The following is a 24673-nucleotide window of genomic DNA, read 5'->3' on the forward strand; positions in this document are numbered from 1 at the left end:
CTGTATACAATGTTACACACTCGCCTATATTCCACATCACACACTCACCTGTATACAATGTCACACACTCACCTTTATTCCACATTACACACTCACCTGTATACAATGGCACACACTCACCTATATTCCACATTACACACTCACCTGTATACAATGGCACACACTCACATGTATTCCACATCACACACTCACCTGTATTCCACGTCACACACTCACCTGTATTCCACGTCACACACTCACCTGTATTCCACGTCACACACTCACATGTATACAATGTCACACACTCACCCAGTCACTCACACCTGTATACAATGTCACAGTCACCCAGTCACACACATTCACCTGTTTACAATGTCACACACTCATTCAGTCACTCACTTACCTGTATACAACGTCACCCAGTCACTCACACACTCATCTGTATTCAATGTCACACTGTCACCCAGTCACTCACACACTCATCTGTATACAACGTCACACACTCACCGAGTCACTCACACACACTCACACCTTTATACAATGTCACACAGTCAACCAGTCACACACATTCACCCAGTCACACACACGCTCACCTGTATACAACATAATCCAGTCACTCACACACTCACCTGTATTCAGTGTCACACTGTCACCCAGTCACTCACACACTCGTTTGTATACAACGTCACACACTCACCCAGTCACTCACACACACTCACACCTTTATACAATGTCACACAGTCAACCAGTCACACACATTCACCTGTATACAACATCACCCAATCACTCACACACTCACTTGTATTCAATGTCACACACTCACCCAGTCACTCACACACTCACCTGTATTCAATGTCACGCTGTCACCCAGTCACTCACACACTCACACCTGTATACAATGTCACCCAGTCACACACATTCACCTGTTTACAATGTCACACACTCACCTGTATACATCACCCAGTCACTCACACACACTCACACCTGTATACAATGTCACACAGTCACACACATTCACCTGTATACAATGTCACACACTCACCCAGTCACACACACACTCACCTGTATACAACATAACCCAGTCACTCACACACTCACTTGTATTCAATGTCACACACTCACCCAGTCACTCACACACTCACCTGTATTCAATGTCACGCTGTCACCCAGTCACTCACACACTCACACCTGTATACAATGTCACCCAGTCACACACATTCACCTGTTTACAATGTCACACACTCACCTGTATACATCACCCAGTAACTCACACACACTCACACCTGTATACAATGTCACACAGTCACACACATTCACCTGTATACAATGTCACACACTCACCCAGTCACACACACACTCACCTGTATACAACATAACCCAGTCACTCACACACTCACCTGTATTGAACATCACACACTCACCCAGTCACTCACACACTCACACCTGTATACAATGTCACATAATCACCCAGTCACTCACACACTCACCTGTATTCAATGTCACGCTGTCACCCAGTCACTCACACACTCACACCTGTATACAATGTCACCCAGTCACAAACATTCACCTGTTTACAATGTCACACACTCACCTGTATACAACATCACACAGTCACTCACACACTCATCTGTATTCAACGTCACACACTCACCCAGTCACTCACATACAGTCACACCTGTATACAATGTCACACAGTCACACACATTCACCTGTATACAATGTCACACACTCACCCAGTCAGACACACACTCACCTGTATACAACATAACCCAGTCACTCACACACTCACCTGTATTCAATGTCACAGTCACCCAGTCACTCACACACTCATCTGTATACAACATCACTCAGTCACTCACACACACATCTGTATTCAATGTCACACACTCACCCATTCACTCACACCTGTATTCAATGTCACACAGTCACCCAGTCACACACATTCACCTGTTTACAATGTCACACACACCTGTATACAACATCTCTCAGTCACTCACACACTCATTTGTATTCAATGTCACACACTCACCCAGTCACTCACACAAACTCACACCTGTATACAATGTCACACGTCACACACATTCACCTGTATACAACATAACCCAGTCACTCACACACTCACCTTTATTCAATGTCACACAATCGCCCAGTCACTCCCACACTCACCTGTATTGAACGTCACACACTCACCCAGTCACTCACACACACTCACATCTGTATACAATGTCACACAGTCACTGTTGGAGGCAACCCACACAGACACAGGGAGAACACACCACACCCTTCACTGCAGCTGTGTGTCTGCGACACTGCGCCTCTCTCTCTGTGCTGTTTCTTTATCTGAACTGTGACCCTGTAAAACGATGAAAGTGATTTACTTCCGTAGGGGTTGGCGGAGCGCCCGTAGATCTGGCTGAATGCCTCCTCTGTGATTCCGTCGTACGGCTCCTCCTCCAGCTCTTCGTCCTCGTGCTGGTATGAGGTGGGGCTGTCGGTGGCCGGCAGGCTGGACGCCCCGGGGCTGGAGCGCTCTCCTGGGATTCCGGGATACGTCTGCAGGCCCGGGGGATAGAGCCCGGCCGCTCCGTAGAAGAGGGTGGAGTTTCTCACCGTCGGCCCTTCTTTGGAGGTTCGTTTAGCGCCGCCCTGGAGGTTTAGAGGAGCATCGCTGCCTTCTAGCTTGATCTTCCTGGACATGAGGGAGGGGGACCAGCCTGGAGGTACCAGCATGGATAACGGATTGGGATTATTACTGGGATTGCTATTGGGGTTGTTACTGGGGCTCTGAGGCTCGGACCCGGGTTCGTCTATGGTGGCCGTAGCCGAGTCGCAATGAGGCGAGTTGGCCTTAAACATAAGGTCCATCCCCCTCTCCACAATGTGCTGGATCTGCAGATATCCGGCCGTGTACATGACCACTAGCTGCTCGCTTGCCGCCATGGTCAGCTTCCCTGTGTAGCAGAAGGACAGGATCTGCTGGAAACAGGCCGGAGTGACCGAGGATGGCAGCTCAAACTGGGCCTTGGTGCTGGCGCTGAAAAGGTCACGGAAGTACAGGCTGCTGGCGGCCAGCACGGCCCGGTGAGCCTTGAACGCCTGACCCTTCACCAGGATGGACACGTCGCAGTACTGGCCGCTGAGCCGCTGCTCGTTCAGGGAGCCCAGCACTGTGCTGCCAAAGTTCGGGATCTCCACGTGCAGCAGCTGCGACATGGCGGCCGGCTCTCAGACGTCCACACAGCGCCGGGTCATCTGGACAGAGACAGAGAGAGAGAGAGAGAGAGAGAGAGAGAGAGAAAGAGAGAGATCAGTCCAACTGGCAATGTCTTTTAAACTGAAATTAACTTAATAATTTTATTTAAACAGATTTGTATCTGCATTCAAAGCACGTCATACCAGAGACAGAGACAGAGAGAGCAAGAGAGAGAGAGAGGGAGAGGGAGAGGGAAAGAGCAGTGAGAGGGAGAACACTGTGTCTTGAATTGTAACAAATCTATCCGTTCTTGTCCGCACGTCCAACAGATTGAAATTCAGTTCAGAGCGAGAGAGAGAGAGAGAGAGATGCAGAGAAAGTGATGAAGAGAACAGAGAAGAGGGGAGAGTGAAAGAAACAAAGACAGGAGATGAATGAAGGAAGGGAGACTGAGAGACTGGAGGAAGAGAGGCTTAGAAAAGCAGTAGATGCAGAAGGAAAGATAAGAGAGAAAGAGAGAGAGAGAGAGAAACAGACAGAGAAGTGGAAGAGAAAAAGAGACAGAATACATTAATAAATAAATAAAGCCAGAGATTGAAGGAGAGAGGAAGAAAAAGAGAGGGTGGGGAAAGAATGAAAGAGAGAGAGAGAGAGAGAGAGAGAACAGGAAGAGAGAAAGCAGCAAGGCAGAGGAGAGAAAGAAAGAGCAAGAGTGAGGGAGAGAGAGGAAGAAAGAGTGAGGGTGGGGAAAGAGAGAGAGAGAGAGAGAGAGAGAGAGAGAGAGAGAGAGAGAGAGAGAGAGAGAGAGAGAGAGAGTGAGTGAGTCATGCAGAAACCATTAAAACCCTGTGTAAAACAATTGCAATCTCCGGAAAATGTCACAATATGTGACACGCAGCAAAACGCGCTTCAGCGGCAGCAGGTCAGCGGATGAATATTTATGGGGAATATTGATGAATAATCCATTATATCCCTTTCCCTGTGACGGCGGGATCATAACTCCTCCATTATAACGTTTAATGCTTAAGGAAAGAGAATTATTTCAGCAGAGAGCCACTAATACCGCAGTCCTTGCAGAAAACACCAACACCGACTGCAACATTACCGCAGACTGTCCACAGGATAGAGAGGCATTTGGCTCTCTTCAGAGTCAAAATTCACTCATTTCTTCTGACTTTCCTTTCACTTCAAAGACAGTGGCTCTACCTCAGTGTTTGTAACAGCACTCCCGGTCCAATGTGCCTTTCCCCAGGCCGCCGCTGTAAAGAAGAAGCTGTTCGTAACGACTTAAAGGATAAATAACAACAAAATAATAAAAATTAAAGTAAAAAGTCGCATCTTCCACAGAGAACACGCTTCTGCCACTTTTCAATTAGCGTCAAGTCCTAATTTTCTTCACAGGAAAAAATAACATGACCCTTAATAACAGTAAATACAACACAAGAAAAAACGTGTTCATAAACCAGGGAACGGCTAGAGACGGAAGGTTCTGGTCTGCGTTAACGCACGTATCCAGATGTGTGAGAGTGCATTATGTTTTCACGTCCTTCCCTCATTTACTGCTTGACCTTCCATTGTTTCCACTTCGGAGTAAATAAGACACTTGCCTATTCTTATCAGGGAGAGTTTGAACACTGTATTCCTCCTATCTGCCCCAGAAATGTGGACCAAATTTGGCACCTCTGCAGCTCTCCTATGGCCCACATTTGGCTCTGAACGATGGCGTAGATTCCGGGTGAGTCTGACTACCTCGGCTCAGCCACAGCTCCACTTTATGCGCCAGATATCAGGTGCGTTATTGAACAGATCTGGACCAAACTGACATGTGCACCACATTTCTCCCACACAACACGTTCCATAACCCAAGTCAAAGAGAGCGCCCTGCCCACACAACACTCCCCGGTGCTGTAACTGAGCCGGAAATGTCAAGAGTGAGACAGATGTGGCCCAAATGTGTCTGTTTTTTTGGGTGGTTCCCAGCACATCACTGTTATTCTACCATTCTTTCTTAAGTGCCGGAGTTATACTTTTACCCATGAGCTCGTGAATGCTACCTTTGTTGCTAATTTCCAAGGTGGCCCCTATTTTAAAGCAATCCATGTGTCAGCACATATGAACTTCCCTTCTTCCTTCACTGACTATGATGTGTTCAAGGGTCCTGTCCTTTCTATTAATGCATTAAAATAACATCTACTGACTAAGCAGATTTTGTTTTTCTGAGTGTACGCTTATGAAAATCTTCCAGATGAGTTTTGGTGTGTTCTGCTCAAATGTCAGAGCACGTTTATAAATCCAGCTGTAATTTGGCTCCCTGTAAAAGACTGTAAAAAACCTTATTCAGTTCAGGGTGGCAGTGGGTCTGGAGCCTACTCGGAATCACTGGGCGCAAGGTGGGAACGCACCCTGGAGGTGATGCCAGTCCTTCACAGGGCGAAACACACTCAAACATTCACTCACACACTCACACCTACGGACACTTTTGAGTCACCAATCACCTACCAACGTGTGATTTTGGAGCGTGGGAGGGAACCGGAGCACCAGGAGGAAACACACCACACTCCTCACAGACAGTCACCCGGAGGAAACCCAAACAGACACAGAGAGAACACACCACACTCCTCACAGTCACCCGGAGGAAACCCACGCAGACACAGGGAGAACACACCACACTCCTCACACTCCTCACCCGGAGCGGGACTCAAACAAAGTCACAATCTTCCTCTTTATCCCAATATATACCTTACTTTCTGTTATTCAAATCCTTCACTATCAGAAATTAGGATAAAACAAGTACATTATTGTTCACTAAAATTACAAACAGTGTAGTGTATCTTTAAAGGTACAGCAGTGGTGTTAGAGTCCAGTTGTGTTCCCTAAAGGTTCATTACATTCTCTTCTCCAGAAGAAGAGGGGGATCTCTGTAATATTTCATTATAAAACTGTGGAGAATAAAAAACAGAATAAAAGTCCTGGAGATAAAACCTGTCGCATTAAATGAATGCAACTTAAAGATCAATTAATGTAGAATATGGTACAGTTATGTTTCCTGGGGTAAAACCACAGGTGTGGTTTTCGAGGGTGTTTTGTTTTTTCCGAGAGTGTGTTGATCCTAGAGCTGGACGATACGGCCAGAATTTATATCACGATATATTTCTTAATTTCAATCGATACAATATATTTCAGATACTGATGTAAACAATAATATAGCCACTGAAAAACTGCCAGGACCTGAACACAACAAGACATCACCATCCAACAAACACCTCAGGGCTTTACCAATATTAATATCTTTAAGCTAAATTTTAAATTGAGGGCAGTGAACAGACGACAGTGTCCTGTAACGACCCTCAGTCACAGACAGATGCTGTAAATAATGTATAAAAACGAAATATTAAAAATTTTAAATAAAATTTAAAAATCATATCATTATTAAAACGTTTTATATTGTGATAAATATTAATACTGAATAACTGTCCAGTATTAACTGATCCTATTGTATATTGAGTCATATTGTATCGTCAACACTATATTCCAAAACCAGCCTCATTAACATCACTGAGACCAAGACTAACACACCAGCGTCTTATAAACCCAGCCGTTCCTTTTTAAACTAACAGTTCATAGCAGTAATAAAATATAGAAACAATAAATAACGTCGTACCCAGCATTTAAAGGAACTACAGTACTGAGAAAATCAGATGGACTCGATTAAAACTAAATCTCCCTCACTCTCCCCGAATGTAGAAAACATCCCACAGCAGCAGGGCCACAAACTTTATCTTACGCAGTGGCAATGGATTCCTTCATATTCATTAAAATGATAGCAAGTGCAAAAGCATTAGCCATAATTATGACCATGAATAAACACACACACACACACACACACACCTCATGAAAACTGGAGGTTTTCCTTTTTAAAACACGGTGAAATAGTAATGCCCCACAGCTGACCCCATATCAGCCACAACATTAAACACAGCGTACAGCGAACCCTGTCCTTTATAGGAACTACAGCAGTAGCATTCATTAACGTGTCTGACACACACAGGAGAACACTATATAACTATAGAACAGCAGAGATATAAACAATATATATATATATAACGCATCATATTCACATCGATCTGAACAGAGCTGTTAAACAGTATGAGCTTTGATGCAAGTATGAGTCGACTCCAGACGAAATGGAACACAATTAACAGTTGTGCCTTTCTTTAAAAGTGTGAAACTATGATATAAACATTATTATAATCAATAAAACAATACACCGCGAGTCTGGAGGTGTTCAGATCAAACCCAGAAACCCAGACCACAGACAAAAACACATGGGTTTGTTCAGATTAAAGCGAAAGTTTGACAAAAAATCTTCACTTTCTATGTTTCCCTCGACTGTTCTTACCGTCCGGTGTTGATCCTGAATCATCAATAACACACAATGTATCAGAGATAAACAGTGAACTGTCACACACACACACACGCACACATGCACACACACACAAGCACCAGAGTTACGCTCTTGAGAAACTGTGCTGCAGCAGATTTCCAGGAACAGTAACTGAAAGGCCACCCCCAGCCCTCCCCCTCCGCCCCCTGCACTCCTCCCTTCATCCTTCCATCTCTTCATTCCTCCATCGCAGAAAAACTCTGACCTGTCTTCAGGGTTGCGGGACGGTCCCGAGAAGCAGTCTGGAAAACAAATCTAACCTCTCTCTCTCTCTCTCTCTCTCTCTCTCTCTCTCTCTTTCTCTCTCGCTCTCGCTCTCACCTTATCTTTCTATAGCCTTCATTCATTAGTTTGTTGTTTTCTTTTTGCCAGAATTCAACAAGTTCTGCTGCAGCCGGGCTCCGGGGATGAAAGGAGGAAGAAAGCATGTGCAATCAATGCAGCATCTATACGTCGCAGAGAGAGAGAGAGAGAGAGAGAAGGAGGGAGGGCAGAGAAAACAGGCTACAGTTACAGAGTAGGAGACGTTCGAAGGGGGAGGGGCAGGGGGAGGGTGTGAGACAGAAGGAAAGTCATTTAAGGACAGATCGAGAGAAGAAAAAGAGCTTCACACTTTCAGCTCAAGAAAAAAAAAAGAAAAACCCAGATAATCAGTGCAACACAACACTGAATAAATACAGCTCCGCTAAACTACACACACTACAACGGCAGCCAAGTGCACGGCTGTGGGCGCCACATACATACCCCTAGGAATTTTTCTGAACCTTTAAAAGCCCCCGAGCACATACCACCGATGCTAACCCAGGCGTCCGGTACCTTCAGATGAACCTGTGAACCTGATTCATGAGTAAAAATAGAAGCCAACAACAACACACAAGCACTGACCTCATACTTAATTCATATTTTCTAATACTTTCCACATCAGTGTGTTTTCAGAAGAACTGCCCCGGCCAGCGCACCTCAGCCGGGCCCACGTGGGTAGAACAGAATGTGGCTGGGGTTAAGATGGCCGTGGGTTAGGAACCGTGTGAGCTGCGTATATGAGATATATGTGGGCAGCCCAGTAACTTTCTATAAATATACGACACCCACATGGCACCCATCCTGGTCCTATCACTGACTTTAGGGCGTCCATATGTGGGGCCAGCATTTAACCAATAAACGGAACTGACTCGCTGAGTAGGACATTTCTCTATTGGCGCTTTTCCACTGCGTGGACCTTACTTTACTGGACTATACTCTCTGTTTGGTCCTTGGTTGGTTTTCCACTCCCACAGCTCCCTCTTCAAAATATACCCGGTTTTATCTCAAAACACGGTCTCTAACGGGAACAGTGGGCAGTGGTAACGATATTGGCGTGTTGTTGTTGTTGTTGTTGTTTGGGACTGAACACAGCTCCGTCATCAGTTCAGACAGATCAGTAGAGTTTGTTCCTTCCTTGTTGCAGCGTCCAGCTCTCGCTGGATTCTTTCGTCGGCCACCGATCCAAGGAGCGTTTGAACCTCTTCAAAAGACCACGGCGTAATTTTACGAGCTGCCGTCGTGAGTCGGATAAAAACAAACGTGATCTCTGCTGCAGCTGGAGATTTTACAGATGGAGAGTTGGTGCTGGTCGTCTGCGTTGCGTGGCGTAGAGTGACGACTCTCTCTGGACAATCAGCGCTCTGTAAGGTTTACACGCCACGGTCTAGAGATTGCTAAACTAATCAGCGTGGTTTTACGATGGTTTTAGGTGTGCCATTACAACATAAACACATTTATAGCTTTGTGAGCCTTGTAGCGAGTGTAGGAGCAACTTTCGGACACCAGACCGGTCTTTACTGATGTCTGACTCGTGGAAAAACATGATAAGTGTAAGTATTCTTCACTGAACTTCTTGTATAGGTTTTCTTCTCTGCTCTAAGTGACTGTAGCCGTCTCCTACAGAATAAGTCTCTAAAGTCTTTCTAAAGCTGGGAGACAGAAGCTACAGGAGACAGTGGAGGCCACAGACAGCGAGACATGCCACAAAAGCGACAAGGCCACGGGGAAAACAAAGCAGCGAGCCTCGGCTTTCTGTCTGCGGACGGTTCTCGGCGATCTGTCTGAGCCTGCCACCTTCAGATGGAATTCATTTGGCTTTCTCTTTTTTTTCTGAGCTCTGCCCTTCGTTCTGCCGGCAGACAGATCTCAACTGCAGCTGAGTGCCACTCTGAGAGATGAGGAATTTTGCCGTCGTCTATCGAGGGCCGTGAAGAAATTTCAGAAACGAAGGACACGGGCTACGATTGAGATGCAATAGCTTTAACAGAGGAGAGAAGCCCTGGTGCAGCACACAAACCCAGTGTCATACACCAACCAGCCAAAACATTACACCCACCTCCTGGTTTCCTTACTCACTGTTCATTTTCTCAGCTCCACTGAAAACAAGGGAGCATTTTTTAGGTCTTAATTACAGACTGTAACCCTTCTGTAGCTCTATATACTTTCTTAGCCTCCTTTCCCCCTGTTCTTCAGCGCTCAGGACCCCCACAGAGCAGGTGTGATGTGGTGGTGGATCATTCTCAGTGCTGCAGTGACACTGACGTGGTGGTGGTGTGTTAGTGTGTGCTGTGCTGGTGTAGAGTGGATCAGACACAGCAGTGACTGCTGGAGTTTTTTAAGCCCCTCAGAGAATAGTCCTGCATCCACTGATTAAAGACTAGAAGATGCACAACACACACTGTGCAGCGACAGATGAGCTACTGTCTCTGACTTTACATCTACAAGGTGGACCAACAAGGGAGGAGTGTCTCACAGAGTGGACAGAGAGTGGACACAGGGTTTACAGGGTGTTACTATTGTACATTACTCGACACCATAGACCCAAAAGTGTGTACACACTCCTGATAATAAGAGAGTCCAGCGAGTGTAAGGTGGTCACAGATACACACACACACAAGCCTAAAGGAAGGACAGGGTTTCTGGGAAGTTGACGGTGGAGCTGAGAGGAAAAGCCGTGATGCTGACAGCACGGCAATGTTTCGCGAATCATGTGGCAGCGGCAGATGGGACGGTCAAAGACAACAGCTCCTGCCAAATAGGATGCAAATCGAGACAAAAGAGGAGCTAAGAAAACATTACACTTCTCAAAAAAAAATTAAAATAAATAAATAAATAAATAAAAATAAAAAAAAGAGAGTGGTCTTTCTTCTGTTTTATTTCATGCTTCAACAAATATTCATCCCCCAAATATTTCATCCAAAATTCCTACACATTTTAGGCAAAAGACTAAAACACCCCCCCCCCCCTCCACCACTGAAAGGTGACATGACTAACATTCACCCCCTGTTGAGGGGTAGTGTGCCCCTGAGCCTGTCGCCAGTCACCTGTCGTTCTTCCTTACACCACTTTTACCAAACATTACGACCATCACAATTTAGCCACATTTCTACTGGTTCCAACTTCGACTTCAAGAACAAACTGTTCCCTCACTGCTTGAGATATCCAGCCCCTCCACAGGGGGCGCTGTAACGCGATCATCAATGCTTTTCACTTGAGCTCTGGTTTGGATCAGATCTTTAGTCCATCATCATTAACGGGGATATCTAAGATTGTGGGGAAACGCAGTTCTCTCTGGTTGTTTACATTCAGAATCTTAATGTCTTTTAAGGTGGAACGGTGTGTTTGGAGGGAAAAAAATGACTGTAGTTTGTACGTAGCTGAAGTGTAACTCGTCTGTATGTTTTTATTCACTGTTTGAATTCCCACAGAAACTCATGTGTAACTGGAGGTGTTTAGTTTTGTAACATTGTCGCTAACACAGTTAGCCGTCTCCTGAGTTCGGAGACATTTCCACCTTAAGTGATCTGTAACAGCAGAAATAAGTCAGTGTTACCCCCTGGAGCAGGAATAGAGCAACATCCTCATCTCGGTTCATGCTTTTCAACATTTGAAGTTCTCTCACTAGTCTAAAAAACTATTGATGCCATGTGTAGAGCAAGAATGAGAGAGAGAGAGAGAGAGAGAGAAAGAGACAGACAGAGAGAGGGAAAGCCTAGTGTAACGGACCAAGTTTGTTTTCTGACCCATTATACCGGTTTCTAGTGCAAACCAACCAGAGAGCAGCAAATGGTGAGGAAACAGCTTCTGAATTTTATAAAATATGCTTTTTAATTACAATCGTGAAACATCGCCTTTAAGGCTTCATTTTTCCGATCACAGTCTCTGTCCTGTGCCCAGGGTTGTGATCCAGAGCTTGTGGCGGACCACACCCCGGGGTTTAGGATCCTGCCGATCACACAGATGAAGGGAGAAATACTCAGCGCATGCCTCTCATGCTCCTCCGAGGATACAGTCAATCCCTGTCAGCTTATGTACTTCTTTTAGTCCCATGATTACATATGAACACATATCCTGTCTCTGCCTGCTCGGCTGGGTTAGATCGGATATTATCGCCTTTATGAAACATACAAATACGTATTAAGAGCCAGCTTCCTCCTTAAACATATGTATAGGACTTTCCTGTAGCGTTACAGGGTAAACCCCTTTATCTGTGCCCCACGGCCTTGTTCCTGAACCCATTCACCTTTCAGCCACAGCACAACAGCCGCTTTCACCCTGTTACTGTCTCTTAACACAATCACCCTTTCACATATGTTCATGAAAGGAAGGCATCTGGGCCTGCACATGTAAGGAGAGAGCCACTAAGCGGGGTTAGCGAGAGAGGGTAAAGTCTCACCACACACACACACACACACACATATCCCACTTGCACTTATATTTGCTAACAACATGAGTAAATATTTTCATGCATACATTTATATACAGAGTGAATCAAAAGTCACAGGACAGCCTTTTACTTCAGAAACAAAAGGGAAAGTGACATATCTGAACAGCACAGTGAGTAATGGGGAGGGGCCTATCTTTTAGATTGTGTCCTGAACGTGGCCGCCATCTTGAAAGCCGCCATATTGGATCAATGGCAAGTTTTTCCAATGGGAAGGTGGTCATGTAGCATATCAAAGACCAGAATGTCTCAGAAATCCAGAAATATGTTTGTGGCAATCAATTTCTGTGACAGTTCTGATCTTCTTTGATATGCTACATGACCACCTTCCTATTGGAAAAACTTGCCATTGATCCAATATGGCGGCTTTCAAGAAGGCGGCCATGTACAATCAAAAAGATAGGCCCCTAATGTCTCAGAAATCCAATGCCACACTCATATTTGCAAAAAGTTATCAACACATAGTTCAAAAATTTAATTGCAGGCTTGTTAGAGTCTCGTTACTGCATTAACCAGATCCTACATACTCAGCACTATCTTGGATCTGAATGGATGGGAACACTGTTTCCTGTGACACTTTCAGGTAGCGCTGAGCATTTAGGGTCTGGTCGAGGCTGTAATGAGCCTGTAATGAACAAATGTTTTGAATTTTCTGTAAAACAAAATATATTGCAAATCTGTTTGTGGCAATTAATTTCTGAGATAGTTCTGGTTTTCTCTGATATGCTACATGACCACCTTCCCATTGGAAAAACTTGCCATTGATCCAATATGGCGGCTTTCGAGATGGCGGCCATGATCGAATATAGCCTAAAAGATAGACCCCTCCCCCATTACTCACTGGGGTATTCAGATATATCACTTTCGTTTCTGAAATAAAAGGGTGCTCTGAGATTTTTGACTCTGTAGAATTACACATACTGTTCGTCTGCTGGCACGTGCACCCCCTAGTGTCTGAGATGCTCACACACTCACACTAGTGGGCAATGTCAGGTATTCTGATGGTGGGAGGAAACCCATACAGACACAGGGAGAACACACCACATTCCTCACAGACAGTGACCTAAGGCAATGATCCCACCCAGGACCACAAGCCCATGTAGCTGTGTGGCAGAGAAGCCACTCTGTGTGGAGCTGCTAGGGAGCAATGAGAAGAGAAAGGGGAGGCGTCAGAACAAAGAAAACAATCATCTCCATAAATATTTTTTTATTAATTTTCAGAGCTGAAAATGATAGAACGATGCTTTAAGCTGATAAACGGAGACTTGAAAAGTTTATAACAACATAAATGGCTTATTTCTAGAAGTGATCGGTGCTGACTATAAATGGGACATTTACTCCTTTGTGTAGTTCACCCTCCACTGAACCCCGGCTTTAACAAGTCACAACACATTTCTCCACCCTCCAGACTCCACCTAACTCACAGTGTACACAGGATTATGGTGTTCTTCTCATTCTCTCTCTTGTGTGTGTGTGTGTGTGTGTGTGTATGTGCCAGGAATATATTACATTGTGGGTTCCAAATCCTGTTTACAAACTAGCACTGTGGGGATCTGTTTCCTCCTCAAGCTGGTCCCCACAATGTAATCATTACATTTAAAAATAAAGACATGTTTTATGTTTGGGTTAAGGCTAGGGTTAGGTTTAGGTTTAAGGTTAATTTTAGGGTTAAGGTTAGCGTTAGATTTAGGTTTAAGCTGGTAGCACTTAAGATAAAGGTAATGTGAAGTCTCCACAAAATGAATGGAAGTCTAGGTAAATGTCCCCACAATTCACAGATACAGTATTGTGTGTGTGTGAGAGTGTCTGTGTATCACTTCTATCATCGTTCTGTTAATTCCTTATCACTCTTCCTCTTTATTTTCCCCTTTTTTGTCCTCTCCCCTTCTCTCTCTCTCTCTCTCTCTCTCTCTTCTGATCATGCTGCAATGCAGAAAGCACAGAGTCTATGGACACACATGAACACACAGGCAGTGTGTCGAATGTGTGTGTGTGCTCAATAATGTTGAGTCAGGATGAGAAAACTCACACTCTGTCTCTCTCTCTCTCTCTCTCTCTCTCTCTCTCTCTCTAAATATAGACTTTGTTCATCTCTGATAACAATATAAAGAAATGAACCCGTCAACCTGAGAGTGTGAATCCTCAGACAACCTCCACAGCACACGCCGCGAGCCAACACCACGAATACAAACGCTTCTCAAAAACGACACAGAGAAGGAGGGACTCTTAGCAGCCGCGCAACACCTTGGTGTCCCTCACCAACACTGTCCACATCAGAGAAAATCAACTACACTCTCACGCCACATCTGACCACGTCCACAGCTCTGTGTCCATCCTTCCACTGCGAGAACGGCTCAGCACTGTGGGTCTGAAAGGACGTGGCCAGAACCATGGAGTGTGAGCCCTTCACCCAGATGTTTGAAGTTGATTGGATGCAGAGAGTGCAGAAAGTGTAACCAATGTCTAAAACTGTCACAACAGCCGTATTTTGTGGTCGAAGTGTTGTCCCTGAAATAATTGTGATAAACGATATTATTGTCATTTTAAAAATAATATAATGGCATGATTATGCAATAAAAGCCCTTTAAAAAGAAATAACTTTTTGCTAAATATTTATTACTGCAATTAAAATATATATAAAAATATATAAAATAAATAAAATAAAAACACGTTTTTTAAATGAATCCCTATAACTGCTATTGAACCGTGAGAGCAGAGAAAAGCAGAGAACAGAACAAAGTGATCGGCTAAAATACGCAAAACAATGTTGTACGCACAACTATGTAATACTCCTGGAAGCGCTGAAAGATTAAGATTAAGATGAACACTGTTCTACTCTGACAGGCCACAGGGTTTAATCTTACGTGGTCAGGGAACTTACTGTTGATAAATAAACACAGGGAGCCTGTCCATCCAGGCCTCGCTGACCAGCCCGGCGCCCCCTTTATGAACAACACTGCTTTATAAATATTCAAACACTGCGGCTCTTCTCATGTCTAAGAGCACAACAGACATTCAGTGCATAGTGAGGCTGTAAAGCTCCCTGGCAACGGGACGGTGTGTGTGCAACTTCTGCTGTAGCTTTAAGATTTCTCCCACAAAAACACTCCTTACACCTGCCTAGACCTAGGACTCTGGACAGTTACACACACTCACCCGTTCACTCACTCACTCACACACACACACACACACACACACACACACACACACACACACACACACACACACACACACACACACCTGTGGGCAGTTTCACACATTCACCCAGTCACTCACACACGCACACCTGTGGACAGTTTCACACATTCATCCAGTTACTCTCACAAACACACACACTCACCCAGTCACTCACACACTCACACCTGTGGACATTGTCACACACTCATCCAGTCACTCACACACTCACACCTGTGGACAGTGTCACACACTCACCCAGTCACTCACACACACACACCTGTGGACAGTGTCACACACTCACCCAGTCACTCACACACTCACACCTGTGGACATTGTCACACACTCATCCAGTCACTCACACACTCACACCTGTGGACATTGTCACACACTCATCCAGTCACTCACACACTCACACCTGTGGACATTGTCACACACTCATCCAGTCACTCACACACTCACACCTGTGGACATTGTCACACACTCACCCAGTCACTCACACACACACACCTGTGGACAGTGTCACACACTCACCCAGTCACTCACACTCACAGCTGTGGACAGTGTCACACACTCACCCAGTCACTCACACTCACAGCTGTGGACAGTGTCACACACTCACCCAGTCACTCACACACTCACAGCTGTGGACAGTGTCACACACTCACCCAGTCACTCACACACTCACCCAGTCACTCACACACTCACACCTGTGGACAGTGTCACACACTCACCCAGTCACTCACACACTCGCACCTGTGGACAGTCTCACACACTCATCCAGTCACTCACGCACTCGCACCTGTGGACAGTTTCACACACTCACCCATTCACTCACACACACACACACACACACACACACCTGTGGACAGTTTCACACATTCATCCAGTTACTCTCACAAACACACACACACACCCCAGTGGACAGTTTCACACACTCAGACAGTCATTCACACACTCACCCAGTCACTCACACACTCACACCTGTGGACACTGTCACACACTCACCCAGTCACTCACACACACACACCTGTGGACAGTGTCACACACTCACCCAGTCACTCACACTCGCACCTGTGGACAGTGTCACACACTCACCCAGTCACTCACACACTCACACCTGTGGACAGTCTCACACACTCATCCAGTCACTCACACACTCGCACCTGTGGACAGTTTCACACACTCACCCAGTCACTCACACACTCACAGCTGTGGACAGTGTCACACACTCACCCAGTCACTCACACACTCGCACCTGTGGACAGTCTCACACACTCATCCAGTCACTCACACACTCACCCAGTCACTCACACACTCACAGCTGTGGACAGTGTCACACACTCACCCAGTCACTCACACACTCGCACCTGTGGACAGTCTCACACACTCATCCAGTCACTCACACACTCGCACCTGTGGACAGTTTCACACACTCACCCATTCACTCACACACACACACCCCAGTGGACAGTTTCACACACTCAGACAGTCATTCACACACTCACCCAGTCACTCACACACTCACACCTGTGGACAGTTTCACACATTCATCCAGTTACTCTCACAAACACACACACACACCCCAGTGGACAGTTTCACACACTCAGACAGTCATTCACACACTCACCCAGTCACTCACACACTCACACCTGTGGACACTGTCACACACTCATCCAGTCACTCACACATTCACACCTGTGGACAGTGTCACACACTCACCCAGTCACTCACACACACACACCTGTGGACAGTGTCACACACTCACCCAGTCACTCACACTCGCACCTGTGGACAGTGTCACACACTCACCCAGTCACTTACACACTCACAGCTGTGGACAGTGTCACACACTCACCCAGTCACTCACACACTCACCCAGTCACTCACACACACTCACCCAGTCATTCACACACTCACCCAGTCACTCACACACTCACACCTGTGGACAGTCTCACACACTCATCCAGTCACTCACACACTCGCACCTGTGGACAGTTTCACACACTCACCCAGTCACTCACACACTCACCCAGTCACTCACACACTCACAGCTGTGGACAGTGTCACACACTCACCCAGTCACTCACACACTCACCCAGTCACTCACACACTCACACCTGTGGACAGTGCCACACACTCACCCAGTCACTCACACACTCGCACTCCATCAGACCGAGGGGCAGAAGAACAGGTCTGGGACATTTCTATACATTTTTAATAATGAAAAACCACAGCACTCACACTTTTACTGCGCAGATGAGGCGAGCAGATGCAGTCCGCTGGGGCTTTGTTTCGTTTACCTTTCAGTTTTCTAGGTTTTATGCAGTAAGAGTGAATACAGGGGACAGGACACACGTAAACGGCAGAAGTGCTGACCTAGGTTTGTGCATTTCTGAAGGGAAGATACTGCAGCTGCAGCAGGGAACCCAGCACAAATCACCAGCAAAAACCACAGGCTAAACACTAATGAAGCTGCGCAGAACTATTTCCGCATCATCCTCTGTAATTAAATAGCTGTCAGAGCCCTGTCAGCCAATAAAGGCCTATCATTTCACTTCAGGCCAAAATGCCCATCACGCTCCTTAATATAGACCCAGAGGGAAATGTGGAGAGCGGTGGTGGCTTCCACCAGAACATCAGCAGTGCTTTAACTGAAGGCTTCCTTCATCCAGAACTTCATAACACGCTCAGAAACATCTGCACAGTGACAAAGCCACCCTCCTGTCCGCACAGCGCTGTGAGAACGAGAAAGATTACGCCTCTGTCATATACCTTTCCACACTTTTAAAGATCAGTCTTAGTTTGTTGCACCCTGTGACAGACTGCTACAGTTCCACTCACACTCACCCAGTCACTTACGCACTCACTCACACCTGTGGACAGTGTCACACACTTACCCAGTCACACACACCTGTGGACAGTTTCACACATTCGCCCAGTCACTCACAGACTCACATCTGTGGACAGTGTCACACACTCACAATGTTTGTTTGGACTGTGAAAAAAAAGGCGAAGCACCTGGAGGAAACCCACACAGACACAGGGAGAAAACACTGCACGCCTCACAGAGTTAAACTGACCCTAAGAGAGGATTCCACCCAGGACCCTGCGCCACCCCCTTCTCATTTATTTGGTATTACATAATAGTTTATGTAACACATTTAAGTACACACTGCTTTTTAAATATTTTATTCACTCAGGGTGTGTGGGCAGTCCTGGTTTGAGCAGCGTTCAGAAAAAGTGTGACCACCACGTCCCAGCAGCGTGTCCTAACGCCATGAGGCTTTACGAACAGTGGACGACACATGACCAGCGCCGTGATCTGCGTGAGACTCCCCTATGTCCCTCACACAGAGGAACTATACCAGCCCAGAATAATACCTCGCTTTATTCAATCAAATCTACAGTAAATCACATGCTAAATGTTAGAGCTGCTGCTACTCCAGTGGAGCATCCATTACAGTGTCATCCTAAAGAGTGCACAACATCTGTCTTCTCTCCATCCAGTTGAATATATCTGGATTTCAGGAGAAAAATAACAGCCGTTTGGATCTTCAGTGCTGCAGTAACAGCCTCTACTCCCGTGGGAAGAGATGCTGGTGGGTTTGATGGCATTCAGCCACATAAACATTAGTTCTGGACCACCAACACCACTCCAGCTCGTCCCATAGATGTTAGACGGGGCTCCATCAGCTCCATCCGTATAAGACGGAGTCTTATACCCCCCACATCACCCTTAACCATTCTTGTTACTGAGCACGGACCACTGCGCTGCTCTAAAAAAAAAACTTTTCCATTTCTCCCTGTTCTTTGATGTTCCACACGGGGTAAAATGCAGCAGCAGTTTCATAGCCCATCCTTTCACACACTGACTGGGTGTAATCTCCTTTCCCACTCGGTTCTGGGAGATCAGCTGCACGACTGAAGCGCAGAGCTGGAGCTCCAACATCTCTGGGTTCAGTAAAGAGGAACAAACACCAACAAACACACACTCACAGACACACAGAGTGGGAAACAGAGCTGGTGAGACCACAACGCACACACAAACACCAAAAACCTGCTTCACATAAGGCTTCATCACATAAGTAAAATTCGACTCCACAGTTCAATGTTTAATTGTAGGCTGTTGATATTCGATAATATATTAGTTGCACAAACAGGTTTTAAAATAACTGTAATTTATATAATAACTGTAATTCAGAATTCAAACATTCTCCTGTTTTCTTTATGATAACTGTTGCCTCTTTCACACATGAATTCCTAGAGAAACACCGCAGTATCAGGTCCAGAGATGTCGTTCACGCACACAGCGCACAGCGGGAGGTGTTCTGCGTCAGCCGCACTCTCGCAGCAGGAAATGAAACACATGTTTTAAGTATAGGGGTGGAGCCTGTGCAGTGCATGCAGGGGATGCTCCGGAACATTTCCCGCACTGTTCTCACATGCGCTGACTCTGACTTTTCCCGGAGTCTTTACCAGGACTCGAGGTGGATAAAGTCCGGGTAATGTTCCGGACGAATGTTGCAGGTGGTCACATTCACACACGGCTCCTCCGGGAAAACTCTGGAACATTTATAGATTACTGTCCACGTGTGAAAGGGGCATCGGATGCACTGTCCAATTAAAGATATGTATCTCCATTTTCAAAATATTTTCACACTCATTCCTAAGGTTTTTTTTGGGAGATACATATTTGTAACAAGTCAGTTAAAGGCGATTAAATCTGGTTTAAGTTGCTCACTGTGTCAATATTCAACAAAAGACAGGTGATAAAAGTTGTCCCTAAACTTTTGAGCTGCAGTTTAAAGCCTCTTCCTCCTCTACCTTTCATGACCTGGTTCCATCAGACGAGAAGTCCCTGTCTCCGTTCACTTGTTTCTAGGGCACGAGTCTAAAACACAGCACGAAATGACTGGAATCAGAGGACAACATCAATCACTCAGTCATCCATCATCTCTAACCAGTTCATTGTGGGCGTAAGGCAGTGTGCCAGTCCACCACAGGTCACCAGACCACTGCACCTGCCTGAAATCAGAGGCTGTTTCCTTTATTAGACCCTGAGATACCAGGACAAACATTAAGTACAGTATATACATTTACAACATGTTAAAGTCGGGAACTGATTAGTGCTGGGCTTTAAAACAATATCGATTTGCTTCATGATTAATTTTTGCTCTATAACAACGATAAGCTTTGGGTAATAAACCTTCACTTCTATTTCCTGTTACACAGCCAGCTGCATGCTATCAGGCGCGTATAATCACGCGACCGCATTAAACTGAGAATGTAATACGTTTAACTCAAGTGCTTGTGTGTATGTATTAAAAAATTATATTAAATATGTTGTAGTCTGGCAGCACGGTGGCACAGCAGGGAGTGTCTCTGTCACACAGCTCCAGGGAGTGGAGGGTGTGGGTTCGAGTCTTGCTCCGAGTGACTGTCTGTGAGGAGTGTGGTGTGTTCTCCCTGTGTCTGGGTGGGTTTCCTCCAGGTGACTGTCTGTGAGGACTGTGGTGTGTTCTCCCTGTGTCTGCGTGGGTTTCAGAACTGCAAACGCTCTAAATTTCCCAATGTTACAAGCCTCTAATTGGTTAAGTGCAATATGTTTACAGTGCAGCACTTGGGAGTCTTTATTTATTTATTTACTTACTTATTTATTTATTTTTTTTAATTCTTCTTAATCTATCATTTTGTTCTTTCTCATTAAACACTTGAGGTGGTAATGCCCTACATTTAAATATTGTACAGTGATGAATAGTTGCTTTATTCACTCTACATTTTTAGAAGGTTGCCTTTGTCACAGTGTGACAAAAAGTTAATATTGTGATAAATATTGCTATCGATCAACATAGAAACATCAGTCGTGGTAACATTTTTGGCCTCAACACCCAGCTCTAGGAATAATATGATTCTGGGAATGATGTATGACAAATTAATCTTTTAAAAGGGCTATTGATTTCTTGATTTCTTCACTCTCCTTCGTTGCGTCTTCTCCAGCTTCCTCTGTTTCTTATTTGCTTTTCAAAGCTGCAAAGACGATGCTACACTTTAATTCATTTGTTTATCGTTTATTTAACACCACAGGCTTTGAAGAGTCAACTTAAGATTTTCATCTCTTTTGCAAGCGCATCTTGGTCCAGAAATCACACTTCACTTTCACACACACACACACACACACACACACACACACACACACACACACAAAGTACTTTGGACCCGAAGTGTAATGTGTATAGTAGTTTTATTACACTTTATTATGAGTGTGTGAGTGACTGGGTGAGTGAGTGTGACTAAATGAGTGTGTGACACTGTCCACAGGTGTGAGTGTGTGAGTGATTCAGTGAGTGTGTGAGTGACTGGGTGAGTGGGTGACACTGTCCACAGGTGTGAGTGTGTGAGTGACTGGGTGAGTGTCTGATTGAGTATGACTAGATGAGTGTGTGACACTGTCCAAAGGTGTGAGTGACTGGGTAAGTGTGTAAGTGACAGGGTGAGTGTGTGAAACTGTCCAATGGTGTGTGTGAATGACTGGGTGAGTGGGTGAAACTGTCCACAGGTGTGTGTGTGTGTGTGAATGACTGGGTGAGTGGGTGAAACTGTCCACAGGTGTAAGTGTGTGAGTGACTGGGTGAGTGTGTGAAACTGTCCACAGGTGTGTGTGTGTGTGTGTGAATGACTGGGTGAGTGGGTAAAACTGTCCACAGGTGTGAGTGTGTGAGTGACTGGGTGAGTGTGTGAAACTGTCCACAGGTGTGTGTGTGTGTGTGACTGGGTGAGTGTGTGAAACTGTCCACAGGTGTGTGTGTGTGTGAATGACTGGGTGAGTGGGTGAAACTGTCCACAATTGTGAGTGTGTGAGTGACTGGGTGAGTGTGTGAAACTGTCCACAGGTGTGTGTGTGTGAATGACTGGGTGAGTGGGTGAAACTGTCTACAGGTGTGAGTGTGTGAGTGACTGGGTGAGTGTGTGAAACTGTCCACAGGTGTGTGTGTGTGTGTGTGTGAATGACCGGGTGAGTGGGTGAAACTGTCCACAGGTGTGAGCGTGTGAGTGACTGGGTGAGTGTGTGACACTGTCCACAGGTGTGAGTGTGTGAGTGACTGGGTGAGTGTGTGACACTGTCCACAGGTGTGAGTGTGTGACACTGTCCACAGGTGTGAGTGTGTGAGTGACTGGGTGAGTGTGTGACACTGTCCAAAGGTGTGAGTGACTGGGTAAGTGTGTAAGTGACAGGGTGAGTGTGTGAAACTGTCCAAAGGTGTGTGTGAATGACTGGGTGAGTGGGTGAAACTGTCCACAGGTGTGTGTGTGTGTGTATGACTGGGTGAGTGGGTGAAACTGTCCACAGGTGTGTGTGTGTGTGAATGACTGGGTGAGTGGGTAAAACTGTCCACAGGTGTGAGTGACTGGGTGAGTGTGTGAAACTGTCCACAGGTGTGTGTGTGTGTGAATGACTGGGTGAGTGGGTGAAACTGTCCACAGGTGTGAGTGTGTGAGTGACTGGGTGAGTGTGTGACACTGTCCACAGGTGTGAGTGTGTGACACTGTCCACAGGTGTGAGTGTGTGAGTGACTGGGTGAGTGAGTGTGACTTGGTGAGTGAGTGACACTGTCCACAGGTGTGAGTGTGTGAGTGACCGGGTGAGTGACTGGGTGAGGGTGTGAGAGAGTGAAAGAGAGTTAACTGTGACCTTGTTTGTTTATAGTTTGTGTGTTTGTTTACATAATAAAACTGTAAAAGTGCCATCACTGCTCCCTAATGATTTCTAGTACATTAAAGTCAGCAGATAAACAGTGGCTGTGCTTTCTCTGTGGAGCATGTGTTCACTTGTCTTCAGTGAACAAGCGTGTGCGTCCAGGGGTGCGGACAGTTCTGCACAAACCCCGCGACACACCCCCGGACTGTAATTCATCACCAGCTGTTTTCATGCCTGTGTTTTTGTGATGTTTACGACTGCGGCTGTATTCTCGACGATGGCGAAAGCCTTGGGGAAAGTGTTTGTGGTTTGTGGCTGGAACCGAGAGGAACTGGACTAAAATTAGAGCAGACGACTAAAGTGTAGCGCTTATAAACGACTATAAAACAGGGTCAAAGATCAGCGCCTCTGAGTTTCAGTGGTGGTTCTCGTCGTGTGACAAATCTGGCCGCAAAGTTTGGCAGCACAACCTTCAAATCAAACGCGTTTCATCAGCAAAAGCTTCATCTGACCTCAACTGGACAGAGACTTTGGCTCATTTAAAGTAGCAATCAGTCATCATCTCCAACGACTGATTTCACATCACGACACATCCACTATACTGTCACCTACTGGCCTGGAGGTGTCAGAGATTCTGTATTAAACGTATTGTTATGAAGGATGTCTCCACTTTGTAGCATAAACAGGTTTATTCATGGGTGACAGCGCGATTAGATCCTTCATTTCCCGTAAGCTTCACTTAAATAACATGTTGTAAGGTTTTCCTTTAAGGACAGGGTGACTGTTTTAGATGACACCATCAGGGTGATATTACTGAGCATTTATAATAAACATACTCATAATAACCATGCATTGAAATTGCATTTGAGTCGTAATATAAGTGTGGTGACAGTGTAAGTTACACTATGGTGAGTTTATCGTGTCTCAGATCTGCTGTTACATCAACACTAATGTGGCAATCTTCCTTCCTAAAAGTCACCGATTCCTGGAAAGACTGAGAAAGTGGCCGATGGTCGTTGACGGTTTCTGATCAAAAACAAGGTGGGTGTGACCCGCTATGGCACCTTTAACACACAAAGCAAACTATCGCCTGCACCAGCAAAGTCTGCCAGAATCTGTTCATTCAAATGTCACACAGCGTCAGAAACCACACCACCATCATCTACAAGGTCCTCATCACCATCATCTTCACCAGGGTCCAGGCCAGGATTTTAAAAGAAACATTTAAAACACAACACTACACCTGTGCATTCAACTCAAGTGCGTTAGCGGTTACAGCAGCTACAGTGTCATACTGGCCGGCTCTTCTGAAATCACGGCCTGGAACCTGGATCCAAGGTCAGGATTTGAAGAGCTCTGTCTCCACATCTACGTCATGTCGTCCTCTACATCTTCTCATCATCTGCAGCGTTTTTACTGATGGACTTCATTTGATAT

The 24673-nt window shown here is 45.7% G+C and overlaps 1 protein-coding gene across 2 annotated transcripts in view; it reads right to left on the minus strand.

The window, feature by feature from the left end:
• Positions 1-24673, minus strand: part of LOC136686160 (nucleus accumbens-associated protein 2) — a 49066-nt gene that overhangs the window by 13873 nt on the left and 10520 nt on the right. Inside the window, exons 1-2 of one of the 2 annotated variants that reach the window (XM_066659737.1) lie at positions 7572-7656; positions 2358-3231 (exon numbers count right to left, since the gene is read on the minus strand). In XM_066659737.1, the coding sequence (XP_066515834.1) occupies positions 2358-3192 (835 nt within the window). In that variant the 5' untranslated portion in view covers positions 3193-3231; positions 7572-7656. Of the gene's footprint in view, positions 1-2357; positions 3232-7571; positions 7657-24673 lie in introns of those variants that run through there. The other variant, XM_066659736.1, reaches the window with a different exon arrangement.

The sequence above is a fragment of the Hoplias malabaricus genome, chromosome 2 (genome assembly GCF_029633855.1).
Source record: "Hoplias malabaricus isolate fHopMal1 chromosome 2, fHopMal1.hap1, whole genome shotgun sequence".
NCBI classification, from domain to species: Eukaryota; Metazoa; Chordata; class Actinopteri; order Characiformes; family Erythrinidae; genus Hoplias; species Hoplias malabaricus.